General features: G+C 39.5%; 1 protein-coding gene across 8 annotated transcripts in view; it reads right to left on the bottom strand.

Moving 5' to 3' along the window:
• Positions 1-14,532, bottom strand: part of CDK8 (cyclin dependent kinase 8) — a 163,138-nt gene that overhangs the window by 66,681 nt on the left and 81,925 nt on the right. For 6 of the 8 annotated variants that reach the window (XM_059684035.1, XM_059684031.1, XM_059684032.1 and 3 more), the window contains exons 3-4: positions 6,205-6,315; positions 904-1,044 (exon numbers count right to left, since the gene is read on the bottom strand). In XM_059684035.1, the coding sequence (XP_059540018.1) occupies positions 904-1,044; positions 6,205-6,315 (252 nt within the window). Of the gene's footprint in view, positions 1-903; positions 1,045-6,204; positions 6,316-14,532 lie in introns of those variants that run through there. The other 2 variants (XM_059684033.1, XM_059684036.1) reach the window with 1 other exon arrangement.

Genomic DNA, 14,532 nt, shown 5'->3' with positions numbered 1-14,532 from the left:
TAAATGTATTTTCAGATTTATTGAAGGTAGATGAAATATGATATTGCAACACCTGATTTGAAGGACAGAGGTTAGATGCATTAAATATAGAGCACAATGGTTCAGTGGGCCTCTGTGTGCAGATCAGCTGCACCTGTCTACACACAAGTAGAGATCAAATCATTTCCAGCACTGTGTTTATAATGGTTTGAAATGAAGGCACTGTTATAAGCCTTACTATAGTTGCTACCTTCACAAAGAACAAAAGTACAACAATGTAATTATGTAATAGAGAATTTGAGGTTTAAATAATTTAAATCTATTAAGATTTAATAAACAATCTCATGTTAGATGGTAAAAACAAAAAAAAAAAGGCAAAAATTATTCTGCCACATAAAATAAAATCCAATTTCTGAAGTTTTTAAATTCTTAAAATTTAATGAATCTTAACATGGCAAGGCTTCTCAATGATGTACTCAATTTTATTTAATAAAGGCTTAGTGGCATAAGACTGCTACTAATATAGTGAATTAACACCTCCTCTTCTAGCAGGTAACTTAGCAAGCAGTTAGCTCCAAGTTTTATTTTCAAGTTATTTAAAAATATGTAAGTTTCTAGAGTTTGCCCGGCCTTTAATAATCAGTGAAAACAAGTGAATTCTTTATTTACAAACTTAAGAAAAAACAAAAGCTGAGGAAAACAAATGTGTTCTCTTTCACCTCTTCAGTAGATGACAGCTAGCTATGTCAGAAAAGGACACATTATATAAAAAGCTCAATGAGAGGCTATGTTGAGACTGTAGCACTCCCACTCCTTCTTATAAGGTTTACAGGCCTATACAGCACTGATATCTAGATACAACTAGAAAATAATCCAAATATAAATGCATCTTTCTTGCTTAAACATAACTACATATCAACTTACCAAATCTCTATGCAACACCCAGTTAGCATGCAGGTAGTGAATCCCATCTAGGATCTGATATAATAGTGACTTCACCATTCCCCGAGGTAACTGAACTGGCTTCTTATTTGCTTTAGAAGCTCTGTGAAACTTGATTATATGCTGGGGGGAAAAAAGAAAAACATCACCAGACACTTACAAAATAAAAGAGGGAACGATAATGTGATATATAATATTTTCCTAACAGAAAAAGAAACACAGGAATTCCCAAATACACTGAAAAAATAATTTCACATTCTGCTGAATAACAAATCACTTATAAACTTCCTAATAACTGGAGCTAAATTTTCATTTCTAATCATAAGATAGTGCCTCACAAAATAAATGATTACAATAGAGAAGAAATAATGTGATTTTATTTTACAGTATAATTAAAAATTACTTTTAGAGTATATTTAACCTTTTTTATCTAATAGAAAAATTTCTAGAGCAGAATCAATTTTTTTTTTCCTGTAGTGATTAAATGAAAAGAAAAGAAAAACAGAACAAATTTCAAGAGATACTTTGGCATAGATGTAGTAGCTATTTATGATATATGGGTTATAAAGAAAGCAAACAGGGAAATAGTTCAATAAAATATATAGAAGCATGAAAAAATAACATATAAATTACCAGTTCACAGTGGAAATATTTAGAAATATGATTAAAAAAAGTCTTGTACCATCTGTCAAAGTTTTCTAGGTAAAGTGTTAGTGGACATCCAGGAAAACACAATACCACTTCATAAACAGAAAAATAATCACTTTATAAATATCTCAACAGAAATAAGACCCAATATTTAAAAATCTCTTAACAGCTTTCTTCATTTTAATTAAAGCATTCTTAAACTGCAAGAAAGTCTAGAAGCCAGCTGCAGTCAGCTCTGTAGTGTGCACCACTGAGCATATGCACAAGAGCAGATTCGAGCAGGACTTCTGAGTGGAAATTAAGCATGTGCTTGAAATTAGTAAACATAATTAAAACAAGAGTGAGATATTTAATATTATAGGGTAACACTTTTTACTTCCTATTTTCTTATGATATAGGAATAACTAGGGATTAATGAGTGAAAGCATTTTACCTTCCAAAAAAAAAAACCAGACATCAAAGACTACCTACCTAGAGGAAAGTATTAGTCAGCACATGTGTAGTATGATTCATCTATATTTTATTAGTAGCATTACATTATTTTAATTTTCTCCTCAATCATTTTTTTCAAAGCATTTAAGAGCAGGCAAACAAAATAATAATCTAGAGTGTTTTGTCACCTAAAAAACGATGTGGCAATCAAGTCCGTTCAGTTTAGGAAGAGCTAGTGGCTCTCAGAGCTTAATAAAAATAAATTAAAACACATCATCTTTTTAAAAATGTAAAACCCGCCAGAATGAAAGGAACACATATGGAGGGGACGTAAGATAATCAATTAATGCTACATACATTTCTACAGTTAATATTTTCATTGGGGTATTACAAATCACTTTTTTACCAATATTTTATAACTACAAAAAAACAGTGTGAACATTTTTACCTTTATTGTTATTACAAGGCTATATAACAAATGTAAGGTATGCATATCATGAAATTTCACCAACACTTAAGTGATTTTATAAATCACTCTTTTAACAACTATTTTTTGGTAACCCTCTGCTGTCTTATATTCCAGCTCATTCATTAAAATATTCCAATTAAAAGAAGAAAAATAAAACAAATAAAGCAGGTTTTAGTAAACTGAATTATCATTTTGTTTTCATTAAAAGTACTTATCTGTCTTCAAAGAGTATTAATAAGAAGATGATAAAGCCTATGTTAAATATCTATACACATTTGGCAACATTACATACAGTAAAATTTGTGAAAATATGATTATTATACTTCATGTAAAGTGAAATATTATGTACCAGCATGCTAGAAATCACATTGAATACCAACCATTATCTCCTATGCTCAACTATGTTTTACTACAAATCGTGTTTATAAACTAGCCTGTAAATCTATAATAATAAAAGTGAAATATGCAAAATTAGACTGGAAATCCTTCCGGGACGAAGCTGGGGCGGCAGCCGCAGGATCGAGGCCACGGTGGCTGCGAAGGAGGGATCCAGGCAGCCACAGCTGCAAAGGCCTACTCTTGCACGAATTTCGTGCATCAGGCCTCTAGTCTTCTCATAAATTGGAATTGTATTTGATTTTATGTTAGGCTTGATTGAGGATGTAGTGTTCAACTTGATGTTGACCACCTGATTTACCGAATTTGTATTAAAAGAACCCAAACTTGATTTGATTAGATTTATTTTAAAAGAACAGAAGCTAACAATAAAAGAAAAAAATATTTACAATCAGCATGAACCTTGGACAACAGTTTCATAAAACAGAAAATTTCATGTATCTATTTTCTGTTTGAAATAATTATTTCCAGATAACTTATAAAAACAAGTTGAATCATACCACATTTAGTATGGAAAATTAAAATCTACAAAGAATGAAACTATTTCTTAAAAATCTGAAAGCATAAAAAACACAGATAAGTTTCAATTTCTGAAACCTGTTAAAGTTAAAATTGTGTAAATAAGGCTAATTCTGAAAATTAGCAAAAGAATTTAAAATATTTTACTATTTTGGAAGTTGAATTCACTTTAAACAGCTTTCATGGAATTTGTGCTTGTTTTACTTCAAAATTTTGTATTAACAAGTATAATTTACTAGAGGCCTGGTACACGAATTCATGCCGTAGTGGGGTCCCTCAGCCTGGCCTGTGTGATTAGGCCAAAACCGGCTCCCCAATATCCCCCGAAGGGTTCCAGGTTGTGAGAGGGTGCAGGCCAGGCCAAGGGACCCCACCAGTGCATGACTGGGGCCAGGGAGGGACGTGGGAAGTTGGCCAGGTGGGGAAGGACCGTGGGAGGGCTCCAGGGCATGTCCGGCCCATCTCACTCAGTCGTGATCGGCCGAACCCCAGCAGCAAGCTAACCTACTGGTCGGAGCATCTGCCCCCTGGTTGTCAGTACACATCATAGCGACTGGTCAACCGTCTGCCCCCTGGTGGTCAGTGCATATCATAGCAAGCAGTTGAGCGGCCTTAGCCATATCATTAGCATATTATGCTTTGACTGGTTGAACGGACGACTAGACGAATGGACACTTAGCATATTAGGCTTTTATTATATAGGATAGCTGAATGAAAAATGTGAATTATTTTGAAGATTTCTGAAAGTAAGCCATGATATTATAATCCTTTACATATCAATATATATACAGGATGTGGCAAAGTAGGTTTACAGTTATGAATATGAAAAACACATTGTATTCTTGTATTATTATTGAAACAGATATTATTCTGGTATTATTATTATTATTCATAAATCACTGTATTATTTTCCATGCAAACAACTGTAAATCTAATTTTCCCATATTCTGTATCTTCTTTTTTTTATCTCAATAAATGTACAGCTATAATAAATTTTGCAAATATATACCACTATGCAAAACACAATGAAGTGTTTAAAGACCTTTAAATATCAGAAAAAAATATAATTCACAGTAGTGAAGCAATTGTTAATGAATGTAATATGTATGGGGCTTTGTTTACTTGTTTTTAAAATTGTAATCAGTCCCCCCTTTTTCTCCCATCCCCCCCACCCAAGATTCCACCCCTCCCCAAGTCTTCACCACCCTGTTGTCTGTATTCATGGGTAATGCAAGTATGCATATAGGTTCTTCGATTAATCTCTTCCCATCCTCCCCTTCCTCCTTCCCTCTGAGATTTGTCAGTCTGTTCCATGTTTCCATACTCCTGAATCTATTTTATTCACCAGTTTATTTTGTTATTAGATTCCTTGTTCATTTATTTTTAGATTCAATTGCTGATACGTATTTATTGCCAATTTATTGTTCATATTTTTAATCTTTTTTTCTTCTTCTTTACACATAACTGATCAGAATATAAGTTTTGCGATTATGTTTCAAAATTATTTTGGCTATTCTGTTATACATTTTAATTATATAGATATCAGAAAGTCTTATCTCCAATATGGTATTTTCTTTTATATTTTAATTTATCTTTATTGTTGAAAGTATTACAGATGTCCCCTTTTTTCCCTCAATGGCCCCTTCACCCTGTTTCTGCCCCCTCCCCAGACCTTCACCCCATTATTGTCTGTGTCCATGGGTTATTTATATATGCATATAAGTTTAGATTTTTTTTTTAAATGTAACTATTATATTTAACAAAGGAGTCAATCAATTTTTAGATACTCAAATTTTTATCAGTAACAATTTAAAAAACAATCCTTTTAGTAAATACAAAATATTGAGGCAGTTGTTTGTATTTCGGCTGACAAAGTATATTTAAATTCTTTGTTTATAATAAATTTTATCAATATAGCATAATGTTTTTCATTATATAAGCTAAACTGATGAAGTTCAATTACTTGATTTCAAGAATCTTCAAATATTTGAGTCTAGATATCTAAAATGTTTTCATTATAGGTCAGACAAACACTAAATAACTAAAAGCCACAATAGAATCTACTTTCATTCTGACCTAATTTTGAGTAGAGCTCTCTGCCACAAAAAATTTTTCCTATAGGAGAATATGTCCAATTCTACTAAGTACAATTTTGAATTTCTGATGATGAAAATAGAAAATACATTAGAATACTGAATATCAATTGTGAATGATATTCAAATTATGATTAATAGTAGTTTCCTACATTTGTATCATATACTTAAGTTTATAAAGCTTTTCGAATGCAAAATTATGCTTCAGAAAAGTCCTGTAAAAAAAGGCAAGAAAAGTATTACATTTTACAGATGGGAGAAACTACAGCTTTACAGCCATTAAGAGACTTGCCTAATGGCATATGACAACAGAACCACTAGATCTGTCTAGTCTTCCAAGTATAACATACTTGTCTCACTACATGAGGAGACCACCTTCTCACTTTATATTCCTTCACACTACAGAATAAAAAAGGAAATATGCTGCTTTTAAATTTTATTTAAAAAGTTTATACAAATAGTTTTTTTAAATTTTTATAAAAAACATATACCTAGGCAACAATATTGAATAGCTATTTATACTCTTCAGATTCTATTTTTTTCTGTAATATGTTACAAAGATCAAACTAGAAAAATCAAAATGTGATAAAAAGCAAAATACTCTAGACTTGGCACAATATAAACCACATTTTATAAAGTTACTTTTATTTTCAAATGTTTTTTTAGTCACTCTTATTACCCCTGATTGAAACTAGTGACCCTATATCTACCAGCAATTCGCCTTACCCAGAGGTCATGTTCAGCGTAGTCAAACAGAAGCCATACTTTCCTATCTGCATGAGATAGAAACACCTTTTGAAGAGAGATGACATTTGGATGCTTAAGCTCTCGAAGTAACTGCAAAACAAAGGAAATCCATTTAAAAATCTTTGCCATAAAAATGTTTGAAAACCCCCACACAATTTGTAACTCCAAGGCAATACAAACTCAATCCTAAAATCTAAGAGTTTTCAATCCTAAAACTCTAGTAAGTCCCCACACAATTTTGACATGTCAATACAAGGTGCTTCAGTAATAAATGAGAAAAAAATCTTTGGGGAAAAGATATTATCAGAATAAATCTATCTTGTTATTTAGTTCAGCAGTCGCCAACCTTTCGGACCTCACGGACCACCAGTGATCTAGGGACCGCCGGTTGGCAACCGATGGTTTAGCTGATTTTTAAAAAAAATCTTTATTGTTGAGAGTATTGCAGATGTTGCCCCCTTTCCCCTCCATTGCTCCCCTTAACCCAAATCCAACCTCTCCCCAGACCTTCACCACCCTGTTGTCTATGTCCATGGGTAATGCATTTATGCATATAAATTCTCTGGTTAATCTCTTCCTGCCCTCCCCTCACCCCTTCCCTCGGAGATTCGTCAGTTTGTTCCAAGTTTCCATGCCTCTGGTTCTATTTAATTCAACAGTTTATTTTGTTCAATAGAAACCTTGATTGTTTATTTTTATTTTTAGATTCAATTGCTGGTAGATATGTATTTATTGCTATTTTATTGTTCATATTTTCAATCTTTTTCTTCTTCTTTTTCTTCTTCGTAAAGAAGACCCTTTCACATTTCATGTAATACTGGTTTGGCAGTGATGAACTCCATTAGCTTCTTTTCAGTGAAGCTCTTTATCTGACCTTCAATTCTAAATGATAGCTTTGCTGGTTAGAGTAATTTCAGATGCAAGTCCTAGCTTTCCATCACTTTGAATATTTCTTGCCAATCCCTTCTGGCTGGCAAAGGTTCTGTTAAGAAATTAGCTGACACTGTATGGGTGCTCCCTTGTAGGTAACTAATTGCTTTTCTCTTGCTGCTTTTAAGATTATCTCTTTAAAACGTTTTGCATTTTAATTATGATGTGTCTTAGTGTGGGCCTCTTTGGGTTCCTCTAATTTGGGACTCTGTGTGCTTCCTGGACTTGTATGTCTATTTCTTTGACCAGGTAGGGGAAGTTTTCTGTCATTATTCTTCAAATAGGTTTCAATATCTTGCTGTCTATTCTCCTTCTGGCACCCCCATGATGCGAATGTTGGTATGCTTGAAATTGTCCCAAAGGCTCATTACACTATCTTCTTATTTTTGAAATCTTTTTTCTTTTTGCTCTTCTGATTGGGTGTTTTTTACTTCCTCATATTCCAAATCACTGATTTGTTTCTTGGCATCCTCTACTCTACTGTTGATTCCCTGTAAAGTTATTTTTTGTATGTTTATGCTGCTTCTGAGCCCCAAGGTAGCAGATGGAGCTGGAACAAGACAGGCAGTTAAGAATATGCTGGCAATAGATAAGGCTGGGCAAGGCTGCACCCAAGGGCCTCCCCCTAGAAATAATCCCTTAACGCAGGGGTGGTGAATGTATGGCCTGTGGACTAGATAAGGCCAGAAAAATCATTTGGTCTGGCCCTGTCAAAGGCACTAGGGGTGAGTTAATTACATGTTTGACCACATATAAAAGGCTAATTTTTCAAATATATTTTTATTGATTTTAGAGATAAGTGGAGAGGGAAAGAGAGAAACATCAATGATGAAAGAGAATCATTCAGAATAGTCTTCTGGGAAACCAAGATGGCGGCATAGGTTAACGCCGGAGTTTGCTGCCTTGAACAACCACTTCAAAAATACAACTAAAAGACAGAACGGACATCATCCAGACCACAGGAAGGCTGGCTGAGTGGAAGTTCTACAACTAGGATGAAAGAGAATAGCATACCGAGACTCAGAGGAGGTGCAGTGCTGAAGTAAAATACTAAGGTGCGGAGTGCATGCGGAGAGGGCTGGCGGCTGAGGGCGCGGTTGTCTGTTTCAATCGGGAGGGAGTCTCAGACTCTGAGCTCCAGATCCGGGCGAGTCTCTAGGGACCCAGACTCAAACGGGAGAAGCGGGACTGTCTGGCTTCGGTCAGAACTCGAAGGCAGATTTGCAGCGGTTGCTGGGGCTCTGAGAGGCAGAGCCCCCGGGGACGGGACTGAGAGCAGCCATAACTGCTCGCTCAGCCCGCCCTGTTGATCCCCTGGGACACGCCCCGCCCAAGCCCTGCACAGAGCCATTTGCCGGATAGCCTCAGACAAAGGCTAGATTAGCACCTCCCTAGAGGGCAGAAGTTCTCTCACTGCAGACACAGCTGATTCTCACAGCCAGTTGGCCTGGAGGTCAAATCCCCTCTAGTATTACCTACGACAATCAAGGCTTAACTACAACAAGACTGCGCACAAAGAGCACTAGGGGATGCACCAAGAAAACATAAAAAAATGCGGAGACAACGAAACAGGATGCAAATGTCAGAAAGGGAAGATATAGAGCTCAAAACCACACTTTTAAGGTCTTTCAATAATTTTCAAAAAACTGACGATAAATGTAGTGAGATCCTCAAGAAATCTAATGAGACCCTCGATGTTGTGATAACCAACTAGAAATTAAGCATACACTGACTGAAATAAAGAATATTATACAGACACCCAACAGCAGACCAGAGGAGCGCAAGAATCAAGTCAAAGATTTGAAATTCGAAGAAGCAAAAAACACCCAACCGGAAAAGCAAAATGAAAAAAGAATCCGAAAATACGAAGATAGTGTAAGGAGCCTTTGGGACAGCTTCAAGCGTACCAACATCCGAATTATAGGGGTGCCAGAAGATGAGAGAGAGCAAGATATTGAAAACCTATTTGAAGAAATAATGACAGAAAACTTCCCCCACCTGGTGAAAGAAATAGACTTACAGGTCCAAGCAGCGCAGAGAACCCCAAACAAAAGGAATCCAAAGAGGACCACACCAAGACACACCATAATTAAAATGCCAAGAGCAAAAGACAAAGAGAGAATCTTAAAAGCAGCAAGAGAAAGAAAGTCAGTTACCTACAAGGGAGTACCCATACGACTGTCAGCTGATTTCTCAACAGAAACTTTGCAGGCCAGAAGGGAGTGGCAAGAAATATTCAAAGTGATGAATACCAAGAACCTACAACCCAGATTACTTTACCCAGCAAAGCTATCATTCAGAACTGAAGGTCAGATAAAGAGCTTCACAGATAAGGAAAAGCTAAAGGAGTTCATCACCACCAAACCAGTATTATATGAAATGCTGAAAGGTATCCTTTAAGAAGAGGAAGAAGAGAAAGGTAAAGATACAAATTATGAACAAGTATGCATCTACCAACAAGTGAATCTAAGAATCAAGTGAATAAATAATCTGATGAACAGAATGAACTGGTGATTATAATAGAATCAGGGACATAGATAGGGAATGGACTGACTAATCTTGGGGGGGAAAGGGGTGTGGGAGATTCGGGAAGAGACTGGACAAAACTCATGCACCTATAGATGAGGACAGTGGGTGGGGAGTGAGGGTGGAGGGTGGGGCAGGAACTGGGAAAAGGGGAGTTATGGGGGGGAAAAAGAGGAACAAATGTAATAATCTAAACAATAAAGATTTAATAAAAGAAGAAAGAAAGAAAGAAAGAAAGAAAGAAAGAAAGAAAGAAAGAAAGAAAGAAAGAAAGAAAGAAAGAAAGAGAATTATTGATTGGCTGCACTCCCCCTACTAGGGATTGAGCTGCAACCTGGGGACATGCACTCACTGGGAATCAAACCATGACCTGCTGGTTCATAGGTCGACATTCAACCATTGAGCCATGCTGGCGAGGGAGCAGGCTAATTTTTTAAAATATATTTTTACTGATTTCAGAGAGGAAGGGAGAGGGAGAGATAGAAACATCAATGATGAGAGAATCATTGATCGGCTGCCTCCTGCATGGCTCCACACTGGAGCCTGCAACCGGGCATGTGCTCTGACTGGGAATCAAACCGTGACCTCCTGATTCATAAGTCGATGCTCAACCACTGAGCCATGCTGGTCGAGCAGCAGGTAAATTATTAAGTTGATCATAAAATTTATCTTCATTTCAGTTAGTGTATCCTTCATTTCTGACTGGTCCTTTTTCATGTCTTTTATGTTCTCACTAAGTTCCTTGAAGATCTCATTAAGTTCCTTGGGCATCCTTTTAACCAATGTTTGGAACTCTGTAGTTTGCTTATTTCCATTTCATTTAGTTTTTTTTCTGCAGATTTCTTATTCTTTCATTTGTGACCTGTTTCTTTGTCTCCGCATTTTGGCTGCTTCCCTGTATTTGTTTCTATGTGTTCAGTAGAGCTGCTATGTCTCCTGGAATTGGTAGAATGGCCTTGTGTACTAGGTGTCTTGTAGGGCCCAGTGACTCAGCCTCCCTGGTAACCTCAGCTGGGCACTGTAGGTGTGACCCTATGTGGGCTGTGTGCACTGTCCTGCTATACTTGAGCCTTGATTGCTGATCTCGTCACTATGAGGGACTGACCCCCAGGCAAACTGGCTATGCGAACCAGCTGTGACTACAGAGGAAGAGATGCTATGCAGGAGACACCCCTAGGGAGTAGGACTTTTTGGTGCTCACTGAGTCAGCCCCTTGAATGTATTGCTCATGGATGTGGTAGGGCTGTACTCTGGCATAGTCTGAAGCTGAGCACCAGGTGCACTGGCTTAGGAGCCTCCTGGGAGGTTCAAAATCAGCTACTGCCTGTGCCCTGCCTGAGGCCACCTGGCATAAGCTACAGAGTGATCTGCAAATAACTGCTACTTGTGTTGGGCTTGGAGGTGCCTAGGAGAGGCCATGCTGTGCAGCCAGTTGCTAGTGTCAGGCCTAGGGCCACTTATCAATAGGTATGGGGTACGCTGAGGCCAACTCCTGGTTATTTGAGAGATTTTAGCAAAGTCTGAAGCCTGAACTAGGACAGGCCATTCATATGGAAAACCCACTGCAAAGAACTTCAGTGGAGTTGCAAATTGGGTGTGGCAGGGTCTCAGGGAATCACTAGGGTGAGATGAGCAGTGTGGGCCAGGTTGATGGAAACTCAGATATGGCGACTACCTGCTGGCACTGAGTTAGGGAGGTCTCAGCAAAGGAACAATTACCTCTGCCAGCACTTCTGTCTGGGAGAAAGCTGCCCCCAGTTCTTGCCCCGATGCCAGACAATTGAGTTCCTCCCTGCATAGCCCTGGATCCTTTCAGGCTGCTGCCCCAGCACTGGAGCTCAGAGAGAGTGAGTCCGAGTTAAGTCTGTGAAGCAGCCCTTTAATAGGAAATGCCTGGGACTCTAGCAACCCTCTGTATCACTCAGCCACAATCCCCGCTGGATTTTACAGCCTGAAGTTATGGGTACTTCTCTTCCCGGCACTGGAGCCCTGGGCTGAGGCTTCTGATGTGGCATTGGGACCCCTTACTTCTCATGGGTACCTCCTCAGCCTACATATCCCTCCCGATTAAACAAACACTACAGATGGGTGTCGAACCAGCCCGTTATGTGCCTCTGCCACTCTTACTAGTCTTGATGTGGCTTCTTTAATTCTCTAGTTGTAGGACTTCCGTTCTGTCAGATTTCAAGTGGTTCTGAATGATGGCTGTTCTGTAGTTTAGTTGTAATTTTGAGGTGGCTGTGGGAAGAGGTGAGTACTGTGTTTACCTACGCCACCATGTTGACCCTCCTCCTTAGTCAGTTTTTAACTTTGTTTTATTTTAATGTTTTATTGTAATAAAGTTTTATAACAAAAAATTATCATTTTAACACTTTTAAATGTACAATTCATTAGTAATAAATTCATTCTCAATGTTATGCAACCATCCCCACTCTCCATTTTAGAAATTTTTCATTATCCTAAACAGAAACTTAGTACCCATTTAAACAAGAAATCCCCATTTCCCTCTGCCTCTCAGCCATTGGTAACCTCTATTCTACTTTCTGTTTCCATGAACTTGCCTATTCTAGGTACCTCATGTAAGTAGAATTATACAATATCTGTCCTTTTTGTGCCTGGTTTATTTCACTTAGCATAATATCGTTAAGGTTTACCCATGTTGTGGCATGTGTCAGAATTTCATTCCTTTTTATGGGTGAATACATTCCTATGTAGCTTTACACCACATTTTGTTTATCTATTCATCTGCTGATGAACATGAGTTGTTTCCATGTTTTTGGCTACTCTGAATATATTGGTATACAGGTACCTGAGTCCGCTACTTTGAATGCTTTAGGTATATGCCTAGACGTGAAATGGCTGGATCATATGATAATTCTATGTTTAATTTTCTGAGAAACCATCACACTGGTTTTACAGCAGCTATGCCAGTTTACATTCCCATCAGCAATGCATGAGGGTTTCAACTTCTCCACATATTCAGCACACTTACTTTTTTTAAACAGCTGAATCCTAATTGGTATGAAGTAGTGTCTCATTGTGATTTTGATTTGCATTTCCCTAATGGCTAAGGATGGTAAGCATCATTTCATGTGCTTATTGGTCATTTGTATATTTTCTTTGAAGAAATGTGTGCTCATGTCCTTTGCTCATTTCTGAGTTGGGTTTTTTGTTGTTGTTGAGATATAATCCTATCTAATAAAAGAGAAAAATGGTAATTGACGTACGACGATACCCTTTTCATTGGCTAACCAGGGCTATATGCAAATTAACTGCCAACTATGATTGGCAGTTAACTGCCAACTATGATTGGCAGTTAAGTGCCAACAAGATGGCGGCTAATTTGCATATGTAGGCACAATGCAGGGAGGCGAAAGGGAAAGCAGGAAGAAGCCCCCTGCCACTGACAGTGATCGGAAACCCAGGGGGGAGCCAAGAGCTGGGGGGCAGGGCAAAGGCGGCCCTGGGGCCGCCTTTGCCCTGCCCCCCAGCCATGATCGGAGAATCAGGCGCCTTTGCCACCCTGGCCAGTGATAGCAGGAAGCAGGGGTGGAGCCAGCGATGGGAGCTGGACACGGTCAAAGCTGGCAGTCCTGGGAGCTAGGGGTCCCTTGCCTGGGCCTAAAGCGGAGCCCACTATCGCGGGGCCGCTACAGCTGCGGGTCCCCGCTGCCCGGGCCGGACGCCTCAGCCAGAGGCGTTAGGCCTGGGCAGGGGCGGAGCCTGCAACCGTGGGGAGCTGGGGGTCCCCCACCCAGGCCTGACACCTCTGCCGGAGGCCTCAGGCCTGGTCAAGGGGCCGATCCGGTGATCGGCGATCGGAGGGTGATGAGGGTCAACTCCTCTGGCCAAGGCATCAGGCCTGGGTGGGGGGCTGAGCTGGGGATTGGCGGGATATGATGGTCCCCTTGCCCAGGCCTGAAGCCTGGGTCAGAGGCATCAGGCTTGGGCGGGGGGTGGAGCAAGCGATCAGAGGGAGATGGGGGTCCCCTGCCCAGGCATGATTCCTGGGCCAGAGGCCTCAGGCCTGGGCGGGGGCCAGAGCCAGTGATCGGGGGGAGATGGGGTTCCCCTGTCCAAGCCTGACACCTCTGGCAGAGGCGTCAGGCCTGGGCAAGGGGCTGATCAGGCGATCGGAGGGTGATGGGGGTCTACGCCTCTGGCTGAGGCATCAGGCCTGGGGAAGGGGCCGATCAGGCGATCGGAGGGGTCTGGGGGTCCCCTGCCCAGGCCTGATGCCTGAGCCAGAGGCATCAGGCCCGGACTGGGGGCAGAACCAGTGATGGGGGGAAATGAGGGTCCCCTGCCCAGGCCTGACACCTCTGTCAGAGGCGTCAGGCCTGGGCAAGGGGCCGATCCTGCGATTGGAGGGTGATGGGGGTCAACGCCTGAGGGCTCCCAGTATGTGAGAGGGGGCAGGCTGGGCTGAGGGACACTTCCCCCCCCCACAACCCAGTGCACGAATTTCGTGCACCGGGCCCCTAGTTCTTTATATAATTTAGACATTAATCCCTTATCAGATACACAATTTAGAAATATTTTCTCCCATTCTGCTAGTTGTCTATGTTTTGACATCACAAAACAACTGAACTTGAAAGCAAATATTTAGGTTGCAATTCTTTTAAAAACGAACTAATTAAAATATTAGAAAACACAACATTCATTAACACCAAATATCAAATGAGAATTAATATCTGTAACTTTGTGACATATAGTACCTTTTCTAGGCATTTAAATTATGTAGTGAAGTTGATTAAAATTTTGTAAACTTTTTCATAAAATAATACATAATTTATACAGAGAGAAGCATCCAAGTAGTACACATTTTCATGGGTTTAGCCTTTCTCACCT

Source organism: Myotis daubentonii, chromosome 2 (assembly GCF_963259705.1).
Source record: "Myotis daubentonii chromosome 2, mMyoDau2.1, whole genome shotgun sequence".
Classification (NCBI taxonomy): domain Eukaryota; kingdom Metazoa; phylum Chordata; class Mammalia; order Chiroptera; family Vespertilionidae; genus Myotis; species Myotis daubentonii.
This window is presented reverse-complemented; position numbering and strand designations above follow the sequence as displayed.